General features: G+C 41.4%; 1 protein-coding gene across 2 annotated transcripts in view; it reads right to left on the reverse strand.

Annotated features, from left to right (window-relative positions):
- Positions 1-27,800, reverse strand: part of KCNH5 (potassium voltage-gated channel subfamily H member 5) — a 425,893-nt gene that overhangs the window by 389,159 nt on the left and 8,934 nt on the right. The window contains exon 1 of one of the 2 annotated variants that reach the window (XM_019967980.2): positions 3,680-4,560. The exons of the other annotated variant lie outside the window; for it this stretch is intronic. Coding sequence (XP_019823539.1) covers positions 3,680-3,752 — 73 coding nt within the window. The 5' untranslated portion in view covers positions 3,753-4,560. Of the gene's footprint in view, positions 1-3,679; positions 4,561-27,800 lie in introns of those variants that run through there. 2 annotated transcript variants of the gene reach the window in all.

Raw genomic sequence — 27,800 nt, forward strand, 5'->3', positions numbered from 1 at the left:
CATATGGATGAAGAGCTTGCAAAAATACTGAAATTTAAATAAGGAAAGCTAACCTAATAATGTTTCAGACACAGATTCAGTCAGTAAGCACTTTGGATGGAAGCCTTCTATGAGACATTGCATGTCTGTAATGAACTCGCCACATAGTTCCTAAACTTTCTCTTCCTAACTACATGCTTTGATTTTACTAGCCAAAAATGTATCTAAATCTTGCTATTGCATTTATGCTCTTGACCTTTACAACTTCTTGGAGTAAATAATGTGCACTCTCTGCCTGTTAGAATCACATGTAATGATTGTAATTCCTTTTATTTGTCTAAAAATGATCTTATCTTTTATCTTAAAAGAGGAATTTCCTACTTGTACCATTTGGGTATTTGGCTATATAGTATGTTTGTATCCATCCTACTCAATGGCCCTCATTATTTATTTTATAGACTTTGAATCACCAATAACAATTTGAAATGCTTTCCCATAACAGACTGAGTCAACTAAATAAGGAAAATAAAAATCCAATCTCATGAAGCGTAAAATAACAGCAAATAGGCCATAGTGCCACTCTAGGGCAAAGAATACAGCACCATTATTCTGGAAAATTGCAACTGAGGAGTTTGGAACTCTATTAGGAAATCCTCATGTTTAAAAACTATACCCAAATATATCACACTTCTTGCTCTTTTGTTCTTCATCAAGAAGTATTCTGATGGATTTCTAATTGACTGAGATTTCAGCTCATTAGTGATAGCCTAATAAATAAAAGCTTGTATCCCTCCTTTTCTCTCTCCCCTACTTCTTGTTCCCTCCCTCTCTATATTCCGCTACTTTTTACATCTCTCTTTTGCCCGCTGAGTGTGTGAAAGAATGTATTTCCTCTGCATCTGTCTTGGTGTCTGAGTGGATACCTGTCTGTATTTTATCTGTGTGCAGCTCTACATATGTTTGTACTCCATCTGATTCTCACTAAAAGATCTGATCTTTTCACAAGAAGAAAATGAGGTTGTGTCAGAAAAAGAAGAATTTCATGGAGGACAGGTAAATAGCCAATCCCAAACCATCTTTCTTCAATTCTTAAATATATTGGGAGTACCACTTCCCTTTTTTTCCACTAAAGCTCTGCAAATACATCACTTTCAACGTTGTTAAGTTATTGAATAATGAAATCTTTACTGTGACAAACTCAATCCATCTGTGAGAACCCTGATGGGTATTTTCTGTTAATCTCAATTAAACAATTTCTCAGAATGAATTTTTTTATTTCTCTGCCAAATCATACACAAATGACGACAACTGTGGGATATTCCCACAAAATTTAACACTGTAATTCTCAATTTCTGAGGTACTTCCTATGTAAGTGGCATGGAGACATTTCAGTACTGATTACATACACAAGAACATATACTTACCTCAAATATCTAACACATTTCAAACAAAGCTGAGAGGTTTTGAGTAGCTGTATTGTAAGTTAGCCACATGCAATTAGAGGTGATATTTAAAATGCAAAAACAGATGAATTTTCATTTGTACTAGCTGCTATCCATGGAAAGAAACATTAAGCCAGTGAAGCAATTATAACATGACGTGTAAAAAAGATAAAACGTTCATTAATTTGGATAGTGGATTTAAAATGGAGGCAATAGAAGCAGCTATTTCTAAGCCACATAAAGTAAGTCATAATTTCATGGTATATCAAAAATAAAAGATATTCTGCAAACTGGCTCATAGTTTCAGTCTGTATAAGAAGTTTCATCCAAAGATGCTATAAGAGTAAACTTCAGTCAATTCTCATCTACTTTCTAGTTACCATGCAGAGCAATAGAGAACCCTCCAAAAATTTTTAAGGCCTTCTCTTAAAAGTCCTCTTGCAGACCAAATTGCATGGAGTTGAAATAACCCAAGAGGATGAGAAAGCTGAAAAAAACGGGCTCTATCTTAAAAGCTATATCTTAAATAGCTAATTCCAATAAACTTTAAATTTCCCAAACTGGTTGTTTTAATAGTAATATCTCTTTGTACTCCAGGTTTCTATACAATATTAATATAGGAAATAATGTATAAACATATAAATTGTCTACCATAATGAGTTCATATTTTATATTATCATAAAAAATCAAACACACACTCAAAATCACACTGGAATGGCTAAAAATATTATAGTTATTTTTTAAAACTAGACCAGGCCTATTAGCCATTTTTTCCAACCCCAAAAGGTCAGTTCAAGACTTGAAACAGGCATTGATAAAATAGGAAGAAATAAAGTCAAAAGTCACAAATTAAAGCCTAATACCATGTCAGAGATTGATGAAAAGTACCTTGGGACACTTACATTACAGTCCCAAAATCAAGGGAAATATTTCCAAACCTAGTTTTAGAAGAGATTATATCCTAAGAATTAACAACTTAATCTATCAATTCAGGAAAAGCACAATTGTGCCTCTCTCTGTCTTGCCCACTAAGCAGGGAGCTTTTTGAAAGCACAAGTGTCTTAATCATTTTTTATCCAAAGGATTCCACAGAGTGTCTCTTGTATAAGGCATCCAAATAAATATTGTTTAATTGAATGAATGAATGATTAAACAATGATTATGGAACTGCATAGAGCATTTCCATTGCTTTAGTCCAAGATCTACTGTAATTAATATGCAGAAATGTCTTTCTTATAATTCTCCAAGCAAAGGATCTCAAAATAAAATAACTGGCTTCTGAAGGAAAAAAGGACAACTTTAAAGCATATTTTACATATCTTGCTTGTAAAATTAAAAATTATATAAAAGATTTGAAAACAAGTCGAAGATGTATATTTCAGTAAAATACAAAGTTTACAAGGTCCTAAAAGGTGAAATATATAACCATCCCCATTCAGATATCTTAGAGGAAATGAAGGCAGAAATGGACAGAAATTTAAAGTCACTTTAAGGCAAGAAAACCCTAGCCTCAGTAGCAAGGTAGGACGGCATTTTTAAAATTGTTTCTTTAGTTACTTTAAAAACACAGTAGCTATTGTGTTCCCTCTATATTTCTCCTGTTTAAGTCAAATCAAATATATCATATAGATCAACACAGACCAATGCCTCAGAAAAAAGAAACTTCAAATTTGACCAGAATAATAGCCTTTCCCTTTTTCCAGCCTTTCCCTCTTTCTTAGGTTCAATTCCAAGCACTAGGCTCCCAAACACTAGGCTCCTTTGAACGGTGCCCATTGGGCCTGAAAGCCATTCCAGAGACTTAAATCTTAAGGAGCCACTTTCACAGCCATTCCCAACTTAAGGGAAGCCCTTCCACCGAGATTAAAAATTTGATCAGTCTCTGCAGTCTACTTGATTTAAAAAAAAAAAAAAATGTGGTGGAAAGATGAACAAGAAAGACATCCCTCAACAAACTCAACTCTGTTCTCCAGCTGTACCTCCTCCCTACCCGCTACTCCCCTTCGACTTCCTCTGCTCCCCGCTCTGGACAGGTGGGAGGGGGGTGAGTAAGTCTTGGGGAGGGGCTGCAACAAACTTTCTTTCTGCCACCTCGTTCCCACCCCCACCTCACATCAGGTCCACCTGGTAACTGAGGCCATTGGAAAGGGCCGTCCGTATCCCCCTCCCCCCCTTGGGAGAGGGATGAGATGAGGTGGATGGGGGCGTGGGTGGGCAGGATGCAGGTGGAGGGGTGTTCTGACTGTAACTCTTCTTACCACTGGAGCGCCTGACGATGTTTTCCAGAAACGTGTTCTGCGGTGCCACCAGCCCTCTCTTGCCCCCCGGCATCCTGGGTCTAAAGAGCAGCGGCCAGGATCCGCGGCGGGGGAGGGGGGGTTGCAGGAAGAGAAGGTGGAGCAAGAAGAGGAAAAGGTGGAAGAGAAGATCGAGCCGAAAGAAGAGGGGGCGCGGCGGCGGCGGCGGGGTCCCCTGACTGTGTCTCCAGCCCGACCCGGATGAGCAGCTCTGGGGAGAAGGACCAGGCAGTTCATGGTAGTAGCACTCCCCCGGCCGCCGCTGCCCAGACTGTGGCGGTGCCGCGCACGGGGCTCGGGAACTGCAGGCTCCGCGGGGCACAATGCGCCTGCGCCGCCCCCGCTGTCGCTGTCCCGCCGGTGCTGATGCTGAAGCTGCCGCTGAGGCTGTTGTCGCGGCGGCGGTCACCTAGGCGCGGGATCAGCATTTCTCCCCCTGCCCCGACCATCGGGGCCGAGGGAGCAGGAAAAGCCTACTCAAAGCCCTCTCTACTGCCCCTTCCTCTCTCCCTTCCCTCATCCACCCCTCTGGCGCGGCTGGTTCAGGGTTGCCCAGCTGAGCCCAACTTCTGCCCGGCTGCGCGCCCGGTGGCCGCTTTTCTCTTCCCGGAGATCGAGGCTAACGCTCGCTGTCCAATGGGTCCCTGAAGAGGGCGAGAAAGTGGGGAGAGGCAGGCAGGATGCCAAAGAGAGCAATAGGCAGTCAGAGGGGGTCACATCTCCGTTTCTCCTGCCAAGGTCCAGAGTCCCGACTGCACCCGGGAACGCGGCTGCCGGGGCGGAGGTGTTGATCATCTCCCGCTCCAGCCCAGGCTGAGAGCGGAAAGGGGACTGACTGGGCGGCGCGCGGGGACGCAGAGAAGCCACCTGACGCTGCTACTGCCCCCCTCTGGGCTTGGGCTCCCGAAGCTTAACAGAGGAGCTCTCTGCACCCGCCCTAGCCCACGCCTTGGAGCCAGAGCCACATAAGGTCCGAGCGCAGAGCTGGGAGGGTGAGGGGGGGTGGTGGAGGGGCTCGGAAATGGCCCCTGCACCCCAGGCTAGGTCTGGCGCTCGGTGGGGCGCTGCGACTGCACTGGGATGCTTCCCAGGGCTGCGGAGCGCAGAGGCGAGCGGCGAGCCCCGCCGCCGCTAAGTTGCGGGAAAGGTTGCACTTAATGAAACGAGTAGGGGAAGAGGGTGACTAATTCACCCTCCAAGAGAAGGAGAGTGCAGCGAGCAGCATTTGCAGTGGAAAAACCGTGAAGGCGGTGGGCGCGAAGCTGCCCAGGACCGGAGACTGCGAGCGGGAATCGTTTCCTACAAAGCTCGGAACCAGCGACAGGAGGGGAACCGTTAAAAACAGAGCCCACAAGCCAGAGTCTGTGACGGAGAAGGGAAAATAGCCTAAGTGTGAAGGGACTGGGGCAACAGAGGAAAAGAAATGAGGGAGCTCATGACGGCAAGGATACCTCCTTTTATCTAAGGCCGTGGTTCTAAGTGGTCCCGGACTGGAAGCACCTCCTAAGAACTTGTTTAAAATGCAAATTATTCGGCTCTACCCCAGAGTTCGGAAACCAGGAACTCTGGGAGCTGGGGCTAACAATGCTTTAAGAAGCGCTCCGGATTAATATTCTTCTTGCTCAAGTTTAAGAAAAACTGATTTAAGGCTTTCGCTCCGGAGGCTTCGCCCGGGCCTGTCTAGAAAGGACGACTGCATAAACAGGGAAGAGGAGTGAAGACAGAAAGTGCGCTCCCACCGGGTCAGAGGTTAGTGGCGAGGCAAAGCATAAAGTAGGAAGGAAGGAGAGTTGGATGGGGGCGTCCCCTTTGCTGGGACCTGTGCTAGATAACGATCAAACTGGGCTAGAAACGATCAAACTGGGCTGCTCAGAATCAGTAGGATTCTCCCTGGAAGGGGTCAGAAGAAATAACCTCTGCTCTGCCCCTACTCTGGGCAGGGGAATAGGGAAGCGGGGATGGTGTCTGGACTTCCTTTGGAGACCCCTAGATTACCAAGTGCGCTCAAGTTACTGTCCCCCTCTCCAGAGCAGTCTGTGTAAGGGCCATAGCCTGTAGCCAAAGTGGGTGAAGTGAAGTCCTTCAGTCGTGTCCGACTCTTTGCGACCCCATGGACTGTGGCCTACCAGGCTCCTCCATCCATGGGATTTTCCAGGCAAGAGTACCAGAGTGGGTTGCCATTTCCTTCTCCAGGGGATCTTCCTGACCCAGGGATTGAACCCGGGTCTCCCTCACTGCAGGAGGACTCTTTACTCTCTGAGCCTGGAGGGAAGCTAGCCTGTAGCCAAGAGACACATAAATGCACAGCCAATATCCAGGCTTTAGTTTAGGATCATTTTCTCCCTCTCTTCTGAAATTTCCACTGGTTCCTCCAGAGACTGGGTGACTGATCAAACCCAGAAGGTTGATGCGCTGTAAGAAGCAGTTTGCTCTGCTAGGATTCTTTCCACACAAAATCAAGAGACTTGGAATAACACTAGCCTAGCCTTGCTTTTGGGAGAAGGCAATGGCAACCCACTCCAGTACTCTTGCCTGGAAAATCCCATGGACAGAGGAGCCTGGTAGGCTGCAGTCCATGGGGTCGCTAAGAGTCAGACATGACTGAGCGACTTCACTTTCACTTTTCACTTTCATGCATTGGAGAAGGAAATGGCAACCCACTCCAGTGTTCTTGCCTGGAGAATCCCAGGGACAGGGGAGCCTGCTGGGCTGCCGTCTATGGAGTCGCACAGAGTCTGACACGACTGAAGCGACTTAGCAGCAGCAGCAGCAGCCTTGCTTTCTGGGTTTCCTCTGGTGGCTCAGCAGTAAAGAATCCGCATGCAATGCAAGAACTACAGGAGACACAGGTTCTATCTCTGGGTCAGAAAGATCCCCTAGAAGAAGGCATGGCAACCCACTCCAGGATTCTTGCCTCAAGAATCCCATGGACAGAGGAGCCTGGCGGGCTACAGTCCATAGGATCTCAAAGAGTCAGACATGACTGAAGCAACTTAGTACACTGGCAGGCAGCCTTGATTTCTACCCCAAGCACTCCTGGTGGTGCCAGTTCATTTCCCTACAACTAGAATGTCTTATAAATGCACAGGGGTGTTTTTTTTAGTATAAATGTATTGGAGTGTCTTTAGTTAAATAACAAGGAGCTCAAGTTCAGATTGGATCCTGGTGATTAGCCTGCCAGGACATGAGTCAGAGATGTGGCTGAGGTTACAGCTCTCTTTCTGAAGTTTACTGTGTGTGATTTAAGAGGAAAATGCAAGTCAAAATCTCTCAGTTGTGTCCAACTCTTTGGGACCCCATAGACTGTAGCCCTCCAAGCTCCATGGAATTCTCTAGACAAGAATACTGGAGTCAGTATCCATTGCCTTCTCCAGGGGATCTTCCCAACCCCGGGGTTGAACCCAGGTATCCTGCACTGCAGGCAGATTCTTTCCTGTCTGAGCCATCAAGGAAGTCTGTATAAGCAGAAGAGGAACTGGAAATCTGAGCTTAGACAGACAATTGGATTTTGCCCCTCTTCTGGTGATTCTTCTGTGACCTCAGCTTATGGCTACTAGGCTACTGTACAGACCACGACTAATCAGCCATTCACAGTCTTAGGTACTGTGGTATTAATAAGCAGGCTAATTTCACATATATAATAGAAAATATATAAATATCTATAAAATACATGCATAATATCAATATATTTCATAGATTGCAATCCTAGGCTTCTAACATATGATAAATCTATCATCACCATTTACAGGAAATATCTCAAATCTACATGTTCTTTTGCACATCATCAGCTGCCCACATCTTGCTTCTGGGTATTGATATAAAATCTCAGCTTGCCAGCATTTCCCATCTAGTATAAATATCCCTGTTCCTAATCACTCCTCTGTGGGTGTATTAGCTCACACTTCCCAAAGAGGAAACTCTTTTGGACTCCATTAAGACACAGTCACACAATTACTGGTAGAATTTCCCCATTTACTTCCAGCTGCAGATTTAATTAAAATGACATCCTTTTTTCTTTGTCCTTCATAATATCATAGCATTATAACTTTGCAATTATTTTGATTGTTGCAAAAAAAAAACTGATCATTAGAAAGTGTCAAATCCTTGGTTTACACACTTTTCTTAATCCTTTAGTTTAAATTTTCAATTTACAGAAGAGGAAAGCAAGGCTTGGAGAGATAAGGTGCCTAATCAAAGATGCCACAGTGCTTTAGAGGCTACATTGTGACTAGAATCAAGCCTTCTAAACCTGTAGTGAGAGCTCCTTGTAAATAATAGAAAAAACCTGATGTTGGTATAGCGTGGTAATGATCAGCAACATCTGATGATCTCTACTGCCATCGCTGGTTTTGCAGAACTGCAGAGAAGAGAAACCCCTGATAATCACTTGCAACAGCTCCTAATCAACATAGAATTAAGGAAAACAGAGCAGAACTGGCAGCGTATGGACTGACTGGCTGGAAGGAATGTGCTGGCAGATTGCAGCAGGTGCCGGTACAGCATTTTAAAAGTGGTTTTCAGACAGAGTCCATATGTTGTAACCAAGCCACAGGATATACAGGTGAGACAGACAGGAATCAGCAAGCTTTCAATGTCACACAAAGGGCATTTCACTGCAAAGATTACATTTTAGAGCAGAATCATTGTCCTTTCCTTCTGTCTTGGGGTACTGCAATTAGAGTGGTGTTGTCTGTGAGAGCCAAGAGTTCCAATACCCAGAGGTGTTCACCAACTCCAAAGTCACAGCTATGAAATGAAGGGAAAGCTAGCTGAGCTGCAGGTGTATGTCTGCCTACAATGAGGGAGACCTGGGTTCGATCCCTGGGATGGGAAGATCCCCTGGAGAAGGAAATGGCAAACCACTGCAGAACTCTTGCCTGGAAAACCCCATGGACAGAGGAGCCTGGTAGGCTACAGTCCATGAGGTCACAAAAAGTCAGACACGACTGAGCAACTTCACTTTCCAGTTTAACAGCAACCAGTACAAGAGCAAAGAGTTAGAAAATGATATATTAGGAAGCAATGGTTTGTAATTACTATAGGTTTGCTGAAGGATTCTTTTATCCCTCCTTTGAGGATTTACAATATAGTTTATTTGACAGTAGCTATAATTATGTGTAAACTCTCAGAAATGTGTTAAAAATAGGTCCAGTCTAACACTGTTTGATCTTTTATTTGAAAATGGCCCACCCACTACTCTCTCTGGGGATGGTTTTTCTCTCCATCCCTGCTCTCTGTTTCTGGACAGAGGTATAAGATGCAACCTGTAGATGTTAAATGGGTGGTTCTGATGGAGAAATGGGAGGAAAGAAGAAAACAGAAAGCCAGAAGTTGCTCTCCATCCTGGCCTCCAGGATTGGTGACATTAGCTGCAGTATCAGCTCAAACCATTTCCAGTTTCCCAATCCATTTTCCAAATCTCACTCTCCACCTCACCTAGAGCCCAACCTCTGCTCTAGCAATAAAATATCCAAATTATTATTTGATTCCCTTGCTTGCACAAAGTCCCACACTTAAACTTATAACCTTTGTCTTTCTCCCTCCCACCCCAGAATCTAAGAGAAAGCAGAATATTCAGCCTCAATTTCCCCTGCTGTAAGAATGGAAATTTGAAATTCTACTTAAGAGTGCTGTTACGAGGATGAAATGAGATCCTATTTGATAGCTATTAAAATAATATCTGGCATGTAACAAGGACCATATAAATGTTTGTCAATAAGCCTTTTCATCCCTTTCTATTTTCATCTACAATAATAGCTCTAGGTGGTGGTCATTATTTATGCTCACCAATAACCAAGCACCTTCTCCACTTCCTTGAAATTAATTATGGCCATAAACTATTAATAGTTCTGGTCAATGAACTGTGAATAGAGGCAATGTTTATTACTTCCTGGTGAAAGCAGATAAGAGTCAGAATCCAGTGTTTGATGCTCCTCTTCCTCTGCTTCAGTGACTGTGGAATGCCAAGCAACACAAGAACAGCTACAGGAAGGATTACCTAGACCTGTGGTAGACATTATATAAGCAGGAAATAAGCTTCTGTTAAGACACTGAGATTCTGGCACTGTTCCTCACTGTACCATACCCTGATCTACCCTAACTGATATGGATTGTGAACTTGCTTTGCTGCTGCTAAGTTGCTTCAGTCGTGTCCGACTCTGTGCGACCCCATAGACGGCAGCCCACCAGGCTCCCCCATCCCTGGGATTCTCCAGGCAAGAACACTGGAGTGGGTGGCCATTTCCTTCTCCAGTGTAGGAAAGTAAAAAGTGAAAGGGAAGTTGCTCAGTAGTGTCCGACTCTTCACGACCCCATGGACTGCAGCCTACCAGGCTCCTCTGTCCATGGGATTTTCCAGGCAAGAGTACTGGAGTGGGTTGCCATTGCCTTCTCCCGACCTTGCTTTAGCTACAGCAAATTAGGGGAACAATAATTCCCTGACTGTACACTAGAATCACCTGGGGAGCTTATAAAAATCCCAATGTCCTGGCCACAGCCCCCAGACCAAGTACATCAGAATCTCTGAGTGTGAGACTCATACATCAGTAGTTTTTTAAGTTCCTGAGGTGATTTCAATGTGCAGCAAAGTTAAGAGCCATTGTCCTACATGGAAACATCTTAAATGTCCATCAACAGAGGAATGGATAAAGAAGATGTGGTACATATACAATCAACTATGGTTTCAACCATAAAAAGGAACAAAATAGTGTAATTTGAAGAAATGTGGATGGATCTAGAGACTGTCATACCAGATGAAATGTCAGAAAGAGATAAATATTGCATATGAACACATATGTGGAATCTAGAAAAATCGTATGATGAACCTATTTACAAAGCAGAAATAGAGATACAAATGTTGAGAACAAACGTATGGACACCAAAGGGGCAGGAGATAAATTGGGAGACTGGAACGGATATATATATATATACACACACACACTGCTGCTACTAAGTCACTTCGGTCGTGTCCAACTCTGTGCGACCCCATAGACGGCAGCCCACCAGGCTCCTCCGTCCCTGGGATTTTCCAGGCAAGACACTGGAGTGGATTGCCATTTCCTTCTCCAATGCATGAAAGCAAAAAGTGAAAGTGAAGTTGCTTAGTCATGTCTGACCCTCAGCAACCCCATGGACTGCAGCCTTCCAGGCTCCTCCATCCATGGAATTTTCCAGGCAAGAGTACTGGAGTGGGGTGCCATTGCCTTCTCCAATATATACACTGCTGCTGCTGCTGCTTTTAAGTCTACTATGTGTAAAATAGACAGCTACTGAGAATCTACCATGGAATTATCCCTTCCCCCTGGAGAAGGCAATGGCACCCCACTCCAGTACTCTTGCCTGGAAAATCCCAGGGATGGAGGAGCCTGGTAGGCTGCAGTCCATGGGGTGGCTGAGAGTCGGACACGACTGAGCAACTTCACTTTGACTTTTCACTTTCATGCATTGGAGAAGGAAATGGCAACCCACTCCAGTGTTCTTGCCTGGAAAATCCCAGGGATGGGGGAGCTTGGTAGGCTGCCATCTATGGGATCGCACAGAGTCAGACATGACTGAAGCAATGCAGCAGCAGCAGCAGCAGCCTCAATTCTCAAAGATCAGACCTATGGTACAACCACCCAGCAAAGACTCCACACTAATATATCCAACTATGAGTTTCTCTATACTTGTAGCTGCTGAGCTTCTCAGGAGAGAATCACAGAAGCTCCAAGATTGAGGCACCAGAAACTCAAGGTCTCCATAATCAATTTGCCTCTCCACTGAATATATTAGGCATCTAGGGATGCCTTCTACACATCCCTAGTCAACTGACCCTTCCATTCTCTACAGTAGCTTTCCAAAGCTGCTTCTCTCTTTCCACACCTCAGAGGTACCCTCTTACCTCTCCATCTCAGAAGATGAGCCACAGAGAACAGGTTATGTTGTCAACCCTTAGACTTCCTGCTTTGGCTGTCTTTCCTTTATCTTCTTTCTTCATAGTGAGCAGAAAGCAATTCCCCTCACCATCCCTCCACTAGCACTCTGGATCCTATTCACTCATGCCTCTGGAAGAACTTCACTTTCGTAGCTGCCCCCTCATTCCTCTTAGGAGAAGGCAATGGCACCCCACTACAGTACTCTTGCCTGGAAAATCCCATGGACAGAGGAGCCTGGTAGGCTGCAGTCCATGGGGGCGCACCGAGTTGGACACACCTGAGCGACTTCACTTTCACTTTTCACTTTCATGCATCGGAGCAGAAAATGACAACCCACTCCAGTGTTCTTGCCTGGAGAATCCCAGGGATGGGAGAGCCTGGTGGGCTGCCGTCTATGGGGTCACACAGAGTTGGACACAACTGAAGCGACTTAGCAGCAGCAGCCTCATTCCTCTCTCTTCAACATCAATATGCTTTAAGAATGCTTTCTTTACTCACTGTTCTGTTCAGATTTTTTAATTGCCAAATCCAGTGAGGCAATTTCATTCTTAATTTCACTTTACCTGCCTATGATGGTTGACCCTGTTCCAACTCCTGTCTACTCAAAACGTTCTCCTGCCTTAGACTGCCTGGTTTTGAATATTATTGTGTGACCTCAGCATTTTAATTAACCTATGTGTGTTTGAGTTTCTTTATTAGTAAAAAGAGAATAATAACAGTCCCTATCTCATATAATTGATTGAAGAATTAAATGGGATATAGAGTCAATACTCTGTAATTGCCTATATGAGAAAAGAATCTAAAAAAGAGTGGATATATGTATATGTATAACTGATTCACTTTGCTGTACACCTGAAACTAAGAAAACATTGTAAATCAACTATACTCCAACAAAAAAAAATTTTTTTTTTAAGGAATAGACAGTCAACAGGGGCGTACTGTATAGCACAGGGAAATCTACTCACTATTTTGTAATAACCTATATGGAAAGAGAATCTGGAAAAGAATGGATATATGTAGATATATAACTGGATCACTATGCTATACACCTGAAACTAGCATAGCATTGTAAATCAACTATAGTCCAATATAAAATAAAAATTAAATTTAAAAAATAATAAAAATATTGATTTCTCAGCCAAAAAAAAAAAAAAGGCTGAGAAAAATCATTAAACAAGAAAAAACAGAATTAAATGAGATAAGGCAGGTAAGCAGTCTGTATCCCCATTTTTTAATGTAAAACTCTGAAATCCTAAACTTCTTTTTCATAAGTTTGTTACAAACTCATTTGCCAGAAAAGTCTGACCTGAACTGTCATGAAGCTATTTGTACTCTTTTGTTATCCCATTTGCTGTGAATATACATGTTTTGCTTCACAGATACTGATGTGTTTGATAACAGGAAATTTTGTCACTAATATTTATAAAAGAGATAAAAATATATTGAAACCTACAAATTTCTGAATTCCAAAATTTCCAAATTCCAGATCTCTTCCTGTAACTCTAGACATGCCTACCTATGTGCTGATTGACCCTCTTTATGTGGCAATTCCATGGAGATCCCAAAATCAACATATCCAAAACAAATGTATCATCTTGCAACCTGCCCAGTCATTCTCTCCCTCCAGTGTATATCACCTCCATCCACCCAGTTGTCAAGTCAATAGCTTCAATTCTTCTCTATCCCTAGCTCTGACAGGCAATTTTGTTTATTCTACCATCCACAGGTCTCTTAAATTTACCACTTACCATCACTGTTGGCACTGCTGGAGGTCAGACCTCCTCCTATGCAATCAAAACTGAGAATTCTTGTTACCCTAAATTCATGTACCTAGAGCATATTCATAATCTGTATCCATGAGGATAAGTACTTCAGGGTCTCATCATCCACTTGGATTACCACAACAATAATGTAAATTTAACTCAGATGACCATTATATCTACTACTGCGGGCACGAAGACCTCAGAAGAAATGGAATAGCCATAATGGTCAACAAAAGAGTCCAAAATGCAGTACTTGGAAGCAATCTCAAAAATGACAGAATGATCTCTGTTCGTTTCCAAGGCAAACCATTCAATATCACAGTAATCCAAGTCTATGCCCCAACCAGTAACACTGAAGAAGCTGAAGTTGAACGGTTCTATGAAGACCTACAAGACCTTTTAGAACTAACACCCAAAAAAGATGTACTTTTCATTATAGGGGACTGGAACACAAAAGTAGGAAGTCAAGAAACACCTGGAGTAACAGGCAAATTTGGCCTTGGAATACGGAATGAAGCAGGGCAAAGACTAATAGAGTTTTGCCAAGAAAATGCACTGGTCATAACAAACACCCTCTTCCAACAACACAAGAGAAGACTCTATACATGGACATCACCAGATGGTCAACACCGAAATCAGATTGATTATATTCTTTGCAGCCAAAGATGGAGAAGCTCTATGCAGTCAGCAAAAACAAGACCAGGAGCTGACTGTGGCTCAGACCATGAACTCGTTATTGCCAAATTCAGACTGAAATTGAAGAAAGTAGGGAAAACCACTAGAGCATTCAGGTATGACCTAAATCAAATCCCTTATGATTATACTGTGGAAGTAGATTTAAGGGCCTAGATCTGATAGATAGAGTGCCTGATGAACTATGGAATGAGGTTCATGACATTGTATAGAAGACAGGGATCAAGACCATCCCCATGGAAAAGAAATGCAAAAAGGCAAAATGGCTGTCTGGGGAGGCCTTACAAATAGCTGTGAAAAGAAGAGAAGTGAAAAGCAAAGGAGAAAAGGAAAGACATAAGCATCTGAATGCAGAGTCCCAAAGAATAGCAAGAAGAGATAAGAAAGACTTCTTCAGCAATCAATGCAAAGAAATAGAGGAAAACAACAGAATGGGAAAGACTAGAGATCTCTTCAAGAAAATTAGAGATACTGAGGGAACATTTCATGCAAAGATGGGCTCGATAAAGGACAGAAATGGTATGGACCTAACAGAAGCAGAAGATATTAAGAAGAGATGACAAGAATACACAGAAGAACTATACAAAAAAGATCTTCACGACCCAGATAATCATGATGGTGTGATCACTGACCTAGAGCCAGACATCCTGGAATGTGAAGTCAAGTGGGCCTTAGAAAGCATCACTACGAACAGAGCTAGTGGAGGTGATGGAATTCCAGTTGAGCTCTTTCAAATCCTGAAAGATGATGCTGTGAAAGTGCTGCACTCAATATGCCAGCAAATTTGGAGAACTCAGCAGTGGCCGCAGGACTGGAAAAGATCAGTTTTCATTCCAATCCCAAAGAAAGGCAATGCCAAAGAATGCTCAAACTACTGCACAATTGCACTCATCTCACACGCTAGTAAAGTAATGCTCAAAATTCTCCAAGCCAGGCTTCAGCAATATGTGAACCGTGAACTTCCTGATGTTCAAGCTGGTTTTAGAAAAGGCAGAGGAACCAGAGATCAAATTGCCAACATCCGCTGGATCATCAAAAAAGCAAGAGAGTTCCAGAAAAACATCTATTTCTGCTTTATTGACTGTGCCAAAGCCTTTGGCTGTGTGGATCACAATAAACTGTGGAAAATTCTGAAAGAGATGGGAATACCAGACCACCTGATCTGCCTCTTGAGAAATTCGTATGCAGGTCAGGAAGCAACAGTTAGAACTGGACATGGAACAACAGACTGGTTCCAAATAGGAAAAGGAGTACATCAAAGCTGTATATTGTCACCCTGCTTATTTAAATTCTATGCAGAGTACATCATGAGAAACACTGGACTGCAAGAAACACAAGCTGGAATCAAGATTGCTGGGAGAAATATCAATAACCTCAGATATGCAGATGACACCACCCTTATGGCAGAAAGTGAAGAGGAACTAAAAAGCCTCTTGATGAAAGTGAAAATGGAGTTTGAAAAAGTTGGCTTAAAGCTCAACATTCAGAAAACGAAGATCATGGCATCCAGTCCCATCACTTCATGGCAAATAGGTGGGGAAACAGTGGAAACAGTGTCAGACTTTATTTTTTGGGGGCTCCAAAATCACTGCAGATGGTGACTGCAGCCATGAAATTAAAAGACGCTTACTCCTTGGAAGGAAAGTGATGACCAACCTAGATAGCATATTCAAAAGCAGAAACACTACTTTGCCAACAAAGGTTCGTCTAGTCAAGGCCATGGTTTTTCCTGTGGTCATGTATGGATGTGAGAGTTGGACTGTGAAGAAGGCTGAACGCCAAAGAATTGATGCTTTTGAACTGTGGTGTTGGAGAAGACTCTTGAGAGTCCCTTGGACTGCAAGGAGATCCAACCAGTCCATTCTGAAGGAGATCAGCCCTGGGATTTCTTTGGAAGGAATGATGCTAAAGCTGAAACTCCAGTACTTTGGCCACCTCATGCGAAGAGTTGACTCATTGGAAAATACTCTGATGCTGGGAGGGATTGGGGGCAGGAGGAGAAGGGGACGACAGAGGATGAGATGGCTGGATGGCATCACTGACTCGATGGACGTGAGTCTGGGTGAACTCTGGGAGTTGGTGATGGACAGGGAGGCCTGGCGTGCTGTGATTCATGGGGTCGCAAAGAGTCGGACACGACTGAGTGACTGAACTGAACTGAATGTAAATTTATCTCCCTGCTGTACTTCTCTCCGCCTCCATCCCCAAGCTCCACCCAATTCATTCTTTACCCTACACTGGAGCTAAAGCTCTTAAAGCATAAATCTATTTACATCACACTCCTGAATTGTTCTTTGTCCTCAGCTAAAAGTCTAATGCCCTAAATTAGTTTTTATAAATCCTTCCCTATCACACTCTTGCTTACTTACCCCAGTATCAGTGCTCATCATTCCCCTTTGCAACCCACTTCCTCATACTTCCTTGCTTCCTACACTCCTTTTTGTTCCTTGTACTTACCGTGCTCTCTCTTTCTTCCTTTGTTATTATTTAGTTGCTAAGTCATGTCTGGCTCTTTTGCAGCCCCATGAACTGTAGCCCACCAGCCTCCCCATCCACGGGATTTCCCAACCAAAAATACTGGAGTGGATTGTCATTTCCTTCTCCAGGGGCTCTTCCCAACCCAGGGATCAAACTCATGTCTCCGGCATTGGCAAGCAGATTCTTTACCACTGAGCTACCAGGGAAGGCCCTTTCTTCCTTTACCCATTCCTATATCACCAGGCATATTCCTTCTGAACCTAGATTAGATAACTTTTCCTCTAAAAGCCATTCTTTGACTGTCCAAGACTTAGTGAAGAGCCCTTCATATGTCTTCTTCCAATGCCACCATATGCTTTTTCTACTGTAGCATTTGCCTCACTGTTATAAAAAAAAGGTTATAAATACAGCTGAGATCCTAATTATCTTCTCACTAGAGCTATCACTAACCAGTTTGTCATCTTCATGAGAATTAAGAAATCTTCTTTGGACAGTCATAGGCCCAAGGCAAGGACATCAATTGGTGAAATTATTGTGATCTGGATTTCAATTTCTATTTATCCCTCTGATGGGTGCCCTCAGCGGAAAGAAGGAGGAAATCTTTCTACATGAGAGAACTAGGAAAGGGAAATTCACAGTAATAGGAAAGTTTATGACATATGACCAAAAGTGAATAATTCAGATTTAACAAAGACAAACAGGAGACAGAACTGGAGACACAGATAGGGACTCATTATTAGGGACTTCGGCTTATTCTGTAGGCAATGAAAGATATGTTTTGAGTGAAAAAGTAACATGGTTTTTTAGGAGAAGGAATCTATATGTAATGGGCACACAAGATGCTTTGGGGACTCATCACAAAAATTTTTTTTGTAACTATGTATTTTGACAGATGTTAACTAGACTTGTTATGGTGACCATTTACAGTATATGCAAATATCTAACCACTATGTTGTATACCAAAATTAATATAATGTTGTATATGAGTTATACCTTAATTTTTTTTTAATGCTTTGGGGAAAGAGAAGATCAGGATTAGAGAAACAAAATAAGAGACTCCTGCATATGAAGAGATCTTACTTTGAAACAGTAAATGTTTTCCTTCAACTTCTATATTTACAGTTATTCTCTTGCTATCACCCATATATATATTTATTTAGCTCTCATTAAGTGCCTATAACATGCAGAACACAAAATAAATTTTCTTAATTATTCAGTGCTATTGAGAAAAAATTTTAGTATAGAATTAAAGATTTTAATTTCCACCCACAATTCACACCACATGCCACTATAAATTCCAAATATACTACTGAGTTAAATACTTTAAAACTGTTAAAAGTAGGTTTCTAAGTATTTCCTAAATTTTCTGAAACATGGGAAATTATAAATAACAAGGTAAGCAGGTTTGATTACATCAAACCATATCACCTGCACACACACAAAAAGCATAATAGAGATGAAGAGGAATTTGAAAGAATCAAAAATCATTCATGATTAATTTGACAGGGAAACTTTTTCTTCAAAATCTGCTTGGAATGAATACAAATCTATATATAAAAGATTCCAATGAACAAATAGCCCAATGAATTAATGGATAATAACCATAATTGTAAATTTTTGCATGATTCTCAACCATATCTTGTGAGATTAGTAGAACAAGTATAATTATTTCTATTCCTCACATTTTCTAAATGCCCCAACTATATTAAGTGACTTTTAGAAGATCCTCAGCCAGTATGTGGCAAGTCAAAGCTCAGCCCAGTTCTTTGGATACTGTGTTCAATATCATTTCCTCTATGTTACATTGAAATATCAATAATATAGGGCAAGGGTATAATTCAAATGAGAAAATACATTTATGAAAATTGCTAAAACTAAACTATGTATTATTGCTAATAAATGACCCAAATATTTAGATATGTATAAATCAATAAGCAAATCACAGTATGTGAATTTAATTATAAGCAGAATTCCACTAGAATTGACACATTCAAGGACTATGTAGAAATATGGAAAAGATTTTTAAAAATACAGGCAAATGGAAAAACATATGTAATGTAAGCATTACATATTCATTGATTTCTACAATATACATTTTGACTTGTAATCAGGAACATGATAAAAGACTATAGATTTTATGACTCAGTGGTGATTTACAAGATTGGGGTTTTGTTTTTCCTTTTCATATAATAATATTTATGACCAACCTAGACAGCATACTAAAGAGCAGAGACATTACTTTGCCAACAAAGGTCCATCTAGTCAAGACTATGGTTTTTCCAGTAGTCATGTATGGATGTGAGAGTTGGACCATAAAGAAAGCTCAGCACTGAAGAATTGATGCTTTTGAACTATGGTGTTGGAGAAGACTCTTGAGAGTCCCTCGGACTGCAAGGAGCTCCAACCAGTCCATCCTAAAGGAAATCAGTCCTGAATGTTCATTGGAAGGACTGATGTTGAAGCTGAAACTTCAATACTTTGGCCAGTTGATGCAAAGAGCTGACTCATTGGAAAAGACCCTGATGCTGGGAAAGATTGAAGGCGAGAGATGAAGGGGACGACAGAGGATGAGATGGTTGGATGGCATCACCGACTCAATGGATGTGAGTTTGAGTAAACTCCAGGAGTTGCTGATGGACAGGGAGGCCTGGTGAGCTGCACTTCATGGGGTCGCAAAGAGTCGGACACAACTGAGCGACTGAACTGAACTGAACTATTGATTTTGATGTTTGTATTCAATGTTCACTGTCAGTTGTTAATAGATCATTTAAAACCAAAGCAAAAACCTGCCTGAAAGAAATGATACACACACACATAAAATGTCTAGGGAATAAGTATAAAGCAACTTATTTCCAAAAACAAAAAGCTATATTGAGGTATAATTGACATACAATAAACTATACATATTTAAAAAGTTAAATTTATTGGCTTTTGACATTTTGTTGTTCACTCACTCAGTCACGTCTGACTGTTTGCAACCCCATGAATGCAGCACACCTCTCCATCACCAAGTCCTGGAACTTGCTCAAACTCATGTGCATCGAGTCGGTGTTGCCGTCTAACCATCTCATCCTCTGTCATCCCCTTCTCCTCCTGCTTTCAATCTTTCCCAGCATCAGGGTCTTTTTAATGAGTCAGTTCTTAGCATCAGGTGGCCAAAGCATTGGAACTTGAGTTTCAGTATCAGTCCTTCCAATGAATATTCAAGGTTGATTTCCTTTAGGATTGACTGGTTTGGTCTCCTTGCTCTCCAAGGGACTCTCAAGAGTCTTCTCCAGCACCACATTTTGAAAGCATCAGTTCTTCAGTGCTCAGCCCTCTTTATGGTCCAACTCTCACATCTGTACATGACTACTAGAAAAAACATAGCTTTGACTCTATGGACCTTTTTCAGAAAAGCGATGTCTCTGCTTTTTAATACACTGTCTAGATTTGTCATTACTTTTCTTCTAAGGAGCAAAGTGAAAGTTGCTTAGTCATGTCCAACTCTTTGCGACCCCATGGACTATACAGTACGTGGAATTCTTCAGGCCAGAATAGCCTTTCCCTTCTCCAGGGGATCTTCCCAACCCAGGGATTGAACCCAGGTCTCTCTCATTGCAGGCAGATTCTTTACCAGCTGAGCCACAAGGGAAGCCCTCCAAGGAGCAAGTGTCTTTTAATTTCATGGCTGCAGTCACTGTCCACAGTGATTTTGGAGCCCAAGAAAATAAAATCTGTCACTGTTTCCATTGTTTTCCCATCTATTTGACATTAAGTGATGAGACCGGATGCCATGATCTTAGTTTTTGAAAGCTGAGCTTTAAGCCAGCTTTTGTTAAACCATCACCACAACCCTGAAAAGTTTCCTGATGCCCCTTGGCAATCCATGCCTCCTTCGTGGTCCATAGGCAACCACTGGTCTGCTTTCTTTCACTATAGTTTCCATTTTCTAGAATGGTATGTAAACGAAATGATACCATAGGTACTTTTTTTTTTTTTTGTCTTCTTTCACTCAGGATAATTACTTGGAAATTCAGGTACATTTTTGTGGATATGACTAGAAAGATGATTTCCATGTACGCTGAAGTTTGATAACTATAGTCAAAGGGCATAATAATGATGAAAACATAATTTCCTTCTGGCATTTGCAGAATTTGTTGATGGAGGCACAGTGGGTATTTTTCAATTCTTCTTTTACCAACAGTCAGCCAGCGGGAATGTTCCCCAGTTGGAAAGTGGGGTGGGGACTCTGGCTCCAACACTGCCTGCAGTTCTTGGGGTTCAGCTCAAGTTTTGGTAGTGCAGTTTTCTTATCTGTGAAATGAAGTTAGACCGACTTCTTTTGGTGAATAGGAACCACTTTTTTCCCCCCTAAGCTGTTAACATCTCTAGACTTGAGAGAATAAGAGGATTACATGGGGAAATATACAGAAAATGCCAAAAAGGCAGACTAGGGAGGGGGCTGAGCGGTGGAAGAAGCCAGTGAACAGATGTTTTCTTTTCTTTAGGTCAGAAGCTTGGTAATCTTACAGACACTGATCTATTTGCTGTTTAGTAACCCTACATTTGCTGAGAAGACAGGCTGAGGAAGTTGTTTTGCAGTCAGACAGAAGTGGACTTGAATCTCACTCAAGCCCATGTCACTTCCCTTCTCATGGCGTATGGAAAAATGAGAACAAAGAAAAACAGGCATTCAGACGTCTGATAGATTGTTCTGAAGATTAAATGAGACAGCATTTAATAACCAAAAAACTTCACCTGTTAAATGAAGACCATTCTAAATGGAAGTGATGAAGTTCAGAGCTCTCGACATTTCAGGAATATTTGGTAGCAACAAAAATCCAGGTCCATCTAGCTAGAAAACAAAAGGAAATGGAGAGAATCCCTGGGCAGAATCCCTTCTGTAGGTCTCTCCACAGTGCCTCCCTGGAGGAACCTGTATTCTGCAGACAGATCCTCTCGGTCTGGTGAAGGAGTTGTCCACACCACAGCAGCCTTTTGTTCAGTGATATGTTGAAACTAGCTTCTACTGGCTTGTGAGAGCCCACTTTTAAATTTTCAGGGATCTAGTGAGTTAGTGGTTAATCATTAACAAAAAGTAAATTATAGTGATTTGCAATTAAATGACATATTAAAAAGGAAGGCAATCAAAACTCCTTGCTTCCTAATTGTGTAAATACATTTTACTATTATCTCTGCTGTTAAAGCTATTGATTTCTGATAAATCTGTATCGTGGAAATCCACTATACTGGCATGCCACAACACATTAATTTCCAACCCCCATATTCAGTGATGTCATATTGGAACCTTGAAGTCAGCCATGGATCTCAGCTAATGCTACAAATCAGGGTTTGAGTTACCGTTTGTTGATTATCTAGACTTCAGAAAATAATAGGGAAAATGCAGATTATGAGTAATGAGGATTAAATTTAAGTGTTTGTGTCTATAGCTGCTACATTGTAAATACTAATAAGCAAATATTCTTCCAATATTCAAAAGCTATTACCCAGTTCAATAAAGAAGTCACTCACATCATTAACATGAATATAAATTCTAGCACATATCTTCATCCTTTCATTTCTATCACTAAGATAAATGAAAATACCAACTAATGATTATGTTGGAACTACATTATCCGCAATGACAACCATAGGTTGACCGACAGACTTAAGAGTCAAGCAAAACTCAGTGCAAGTATCCTGTGAGAATCAATGGGCTATATGAAATTCACAATAAACGGTACTGGATATTTTACTATTGCTTAAAATTTGTGCTATACACCTCTTATATCAGTGGACTTTATAATAAATTTAAATATATGCATATATATGCATTTCTTGGAAGTCAACCAGAGATAGCCACTAAACGTTTACCTGCATGCTAATGTCCAGACTCACCAATTCTGAGTTTAGTAGTCCCAGTTTAAATAGAAACCTCTCTTTTCACTATCTAAGCATCTGTCCAACTGTGTCATACATCTACATATCTATGCTTGCACCAAGAATGGTTGCATCGTGTACATAGTCCAGGAACTGAGTTAGCATGGCGCAAGTGCCAGGCAATACCATATTTGATAATCTCACTGACCACAGAGACAGGTACAGTTCCCCAAAAAGACCGGAGATACTGGACAAACAAAACCAGCAGATGCCCATTACAGTAGGTCTTCCTTAAATAGTAACTCACTATCATGTAAAGCAGCTCTGACCTTTTAATCTCAGGAAAGAAAATCAGTGACAGTTTATTCATGCAGTAGTACATCTGACATTCTAAGATTAAATAATCTGCAACATATTTATTCCCCTTTCCCTAAATCGTCAATAGGTTTCCAGCCATCAGTAGTTGATGATTCATTCTTTCTTCTAACCAGCATTTCTTGAGCTTCTACTTTTTAAGGAACTGGGTTAGGTACTCTGGAACTACTTAAGTTTACTCTAAATTTGATAAATGGCAGTTTAGCTTGATCACAAGCCCATCTGTTGAGTCTCAAACATCCTATTCTGAAAATGGTACCACTTCTTTAAAAAACAGTTTATGCCACCTCAGCTTCAGTAGACTAATTGAACCAAACATGTTCAAAGAGGCAAACTCTAAGAATAAATTCCCAAATGTCAGCGCTGTCTAGGAGGAATGAAGAAACATATGGGATCCCAGTCATTCTTCAAATTATTCCTGCTAAGGTGTCTGAGGGGGCCGGGTTCTAGAGAGAAGCTTTATGCCTTCCAGAAAAGTCATATGGTCATGTAATTCTAATTGTAACCTTGAAAAAAAATAATAAATTGTGCACTTGGAAATCATTGCAAAAATACTCTTATCACAAAGGGCCATCACATTACATCCTATTTGCAGTTCAAAGCACTGTTACAGCCTTAAAAATGCACAAGAAATGTCCCCCTATTCTAAGAACATCCTTTGCATGTGAATATAATGAATGTCATCCACCCTATACCTCATCTTTGGGGAGATCAGGCCAATGTCTTCTCTGGAGATGACTATACTGTTCTTTGAAAATGCATCTAACTTACTTCCAAAAGAGAACAAATGGCTCTTATGCTAGAAAGAAATAGATCAAAGTGTCTCAGATGTGTAAACTAGAGGCAGTTAAAAAAGAGTTTTTGTTTAAAGGATATGGGCCAAAAAGAAAACATAAGCTCAGGAAGTTAAAGCAGTCAACTCAGCTCAAATCAAGAGAGAAAAAACAGCCTGAAATAGTTGATGCAACTCTGCAGACATAGGACAGAATCTGTGTCCTGTGGGCTAGTGGAATGGGAGAAAGGAGCTGGGACAGACGAACTAGATCAGGCAGGCTGGGGAGGCTTGAGTGCCAGCTATATGCGAGGCTCTGCTTTAGCTACTTGTCATAGGAAATCAGTAATCCTCTCTTCAAGATACGTATTCTATACCCCCAAATGACAGATGGTGAAACTAAGCCTCAAAGAAGTCAATAATTTGTCTCCGGTTACACAGCTGCTGCTGCTGCTGCTGCTAAGTTGCTTCAGTCGTGTCCGACTCTGTGCAACCCCATAGACGGCAGCCCACCAGGCTCCCCCGTCCCTGGGATTCTCCAGGCAAGAACACTGGAGTGGGTTGCCATTTCCTTCTCCGATGCATGAAAGTGAAAACTGGAAGTGAAGTCACTCAGTCGTGTCTGACTCTTCGCACAGCTAAAAAGTGTCAGAACCAAAATTCCAGTTTAGAACTCTTTGGTTTCAAACCGCTCTTCCTACAGTTTGGCTCCAATGAAACTGGACAGCAAGTAAATGCAAATCCTAATATCCAAAGGGTCAGTGATGAGCTTGATTCCAGTGTAGGCTGTCATCTATACCTGGGAGTGAAGCACAGCAGAAAGCTCTAGACAGTGGCAATATTTTCAGTCAGGTCATGAAACAGGCAGGAAGAGTAGAAGGACAAGTAGAAGAGAATATTCTATCTGATTCAGGATCTTAGATGCATCTTAGCCAATGGCTAGAGATGGACCTGGGAACAAGTCCAGGTCCAGGGAGAGAGCCTGGTATGGCTATACAGGCTTACTTTATTGTGCTTCACAGATATTGCTTTAAAAAAAAAAAATTTGAAGGTTTGTGGCAACCCTGCATTGAGCAAGTCTACTAGCATCATTTTTCTAACAGCATTTGCTCACATCATGTCTGTGTGCCACATTCTGGTAATTTTTGCAATATTTCAGACTTTTTCATTATTATTGTATTTTCTGCGGTGGTCTATGATCAGTGATCTTTGATGTTACTGTTGTAATTGTTTGGGGAAGCCACAAACTATGCCCACATAAGACAGTGAATTTAATTGATAAATGTGTGTGTTCTGATTGCTCCACTGACAGATAATACCCTATCTCTCTCCCTCTCCTTGAGCCTCTCTATCCCCTCTTTAAACAGTAATATTTAAATAAGACCAACTAATAACCCTACAATGGCCTCTAAGGGTTCAAATGATGAGTTGCACATCTCTCACTTTAAATCAAAAGCTAGACATGATTAAGTTTAGTGAGGAAAGCATGTCAAAAGCTAAAACAGGTCAAAAACTAGGCCTCTTGCCCCAGTTAGCCAAGAAGTGAATACAAAAGAAAAGTTCTTGAAAGAAATGAAAAGCGCTACTCTACTAGACACAAATGGTAAGAGTGAAATAGCCTTACTGCTAATATGGAGAAGGGTCTTGTGATCTGAACAGAGGCTCAAACCAGCCGCAACATTTCCTTAAGTCAAAGCAACCCAGAGCAAGGCCCCAACTCTCTTCAATTCTGTGAAAGCTGAGAGTGGTGAGGAAGCTGTAGCAGAAACTTTGAGGCTAGAAGAGGTTGATTCAATACGGTTTAAGGAAAGCAGTCATCTCCATAACATAAAAGTACATAGTAGAGCAGCTGATGTAGAAACCACAGAAAGTTATCCTGAAGATCTTGCTAAGATAATTAATGAAGGTCACTACACTAAACAATAGATTTCCAATGTAGATGAAACAGCATTCTACTGGAAGAAGATGCCATCAAGGACTTTCACAGATAGAGAGGAAAACTTAATGCCTGGCTTCAAATCTTCAATAGACAGCTGACTGTCTTGTTAGGGGCTAATACAGCTGGGCACTTGAAGTTGAAACCACTGTTCATTTGCTATTCTGCAAATCCTAGCACCCCTAAGAGTTCTTGGAAATCGACTCTGCCTGTGCCTGTAAAATGGAACAACAAAGTCTAGATAACAGAAAATACACTGTTTATAACATGGTTTACTGAATATATGAAGTCCAATTTTAAGACCTACTGCTCAGAAAAAAAATATTCCTTTCAAAATATTGATAATACACTTGATCACCCAAGAACTCTGATGGAGGTTACAAATCCATCCTTCAGTTTATGGTTTTGGAGTAATTTTGACCTTCAAGTCTTCTCATTTAAGAAGTACAGTTTGTAAGGCTTTAACGGCCAAACTCTCCAAGCCAGGCTTCAGCAATACGTGAACCATGAACTTCCAGATGTTCAAGCTGGTTTTAGAAAAGGCAGAGGCACCAGAGATCAAATTGCCAACATCTGCTGGATCATCAAAAAAGCAAGAGAGTTCCAGAAAAACATCTATTTCTGCTTTATTGACTGTGCCAAAGCCTTTGACTGTGTGGACCACAATAAACTGTGGAAAATTCTGAAAGAGATGGGAATACCAGATCACCTGACCTGCCTCTTGAGAAACCTGTATGCAGGTCAGGAAGCAACAGCTAGAACTGGACATGGAAAAACAGACTGGTTCCAGATAGGAAAAGGAGTACATCAAGGCTGTATACTGTCACCCTGCTTATTTAACTTACGTGCAGAGTACATCATGAGAAACACTGGGCTGGAAGAAGCACAAGCTGGAATCAAGATTGCTGGGAGAAATATCAGTAACCTCAGATATGCAGATGACACCACCCTTATGGCAGAAAGTGAAGAGGAACTAAAGAGACTCTTGATGAAAGTGAAAGAGGAGAGTGAAAAAGTTGGCTTAAAGCTCAACATTCAGAAAACTTAAGGTCATGGCATCTGGTCCCATCACTTCATGGCAAATAGATGGAGAAACAGTGGAAACAGTGTCAGACTTTATTTTTCTGGGCTCCAAAATCACTGCAGATGGTGATTGCAGCCATGAAATTAAAAGATGCTTACTCCTTGGAAGAAAAGTTATGACCAACCTAGATAGCATATTCAAAAGCAGAGACATTACTTTGCCAACAAAGGTCTGTCTAGTCAAGGCTATGGTTTTTCCAGTAGTCATGTATGGATGTGAGAGTTGGACTATAAAGAAAGCTGAGCGCTGAAGAATTGATGCTTTTGAACTATGGTGTTGGAGAAGACACTTGAGAGTCCCTTGGACAGCAAGGAGTCCAACCAGTCCATCCTAAAGGAGATCAGTCCTGAATGTTCATTGGAAGGACTGATGTTGAAGCTGAAACTTCAATACTTTGGCCACTTGATGCAAAGAGCTAACTCATTTGAAAAGACTCTGATGCTGGGAAAGATTGAAGGCGAGAGAAGAAGGGGACGACAAAGGATGAGATGGTTGGATGGCATCACCGACTCAATGGACATGAGTTTGAATAAACTCCAGGAATTGTGGATGGACAGGGAGGCCTGGCGTGCTGTAGTCCATGTGGTCACAAAGAGTCGGACACAACTGAGCAACTGAACTGAACTGAACTAAACTGCCATATATGGTGATTTCTCTGATGGATCTGGGGAAAGTACATTTAAAACCTTCCGGAAATGATTCACCATTCTAGATGGAATCAGGAATATTTGATTCATGGGAAGAGGTCAAAATATCAACATTAATAGGAGTCTGGAAGAAGTTAATTATAACCCTCACAGATGACTTTGAAGGGTTCAATACTTCAAGAGTAAAAAAAAAAAAAAAAAAACTGAAGATGTGGTAGATATATCAAGAGAACTAGAATTAGAAATGACTGACTTGCTGCAATCTTACTATAAAACTTTAATAGATGAAGAGTTACTTCTTATGGATGAGCAAAGGAAGTGATTTCTTGAAATGGAATCTACTCTTGGTGAAGATGCTATGAAGAGTTTTTAAATTAACACAAAGGATTTCGAATACTACATAAACTTTGACAATAAAGCATTGTCAGGGTTTGAAAGGATAGACTCTAATTTTGAGAGAAGTTCTGCTGTGGATGAAGTGCTATCAAATATTACTGCATGCTATAGAGAAACCATTCATGACAGGAAGAGCCAGTCAATGCAGCAAATTTTATTACTG

Source organism: Bos indicus, chromosome 10 (genome assembly GCF_029378745.1).
Source record: "Bos indicus isolate NIAB-ARS_2022 breed Sahiwal x Tharparkar chromosome 10, NIAB-ARS_B.indTharparkar_mat_pri_1.0, whole genome shotgun sequence".
Lineage (NCBI taxonomy): Eukaryota > Metazoa > Chordata > Mammalia > Artiodactyla > Bovidae > Bos > Bos indicus.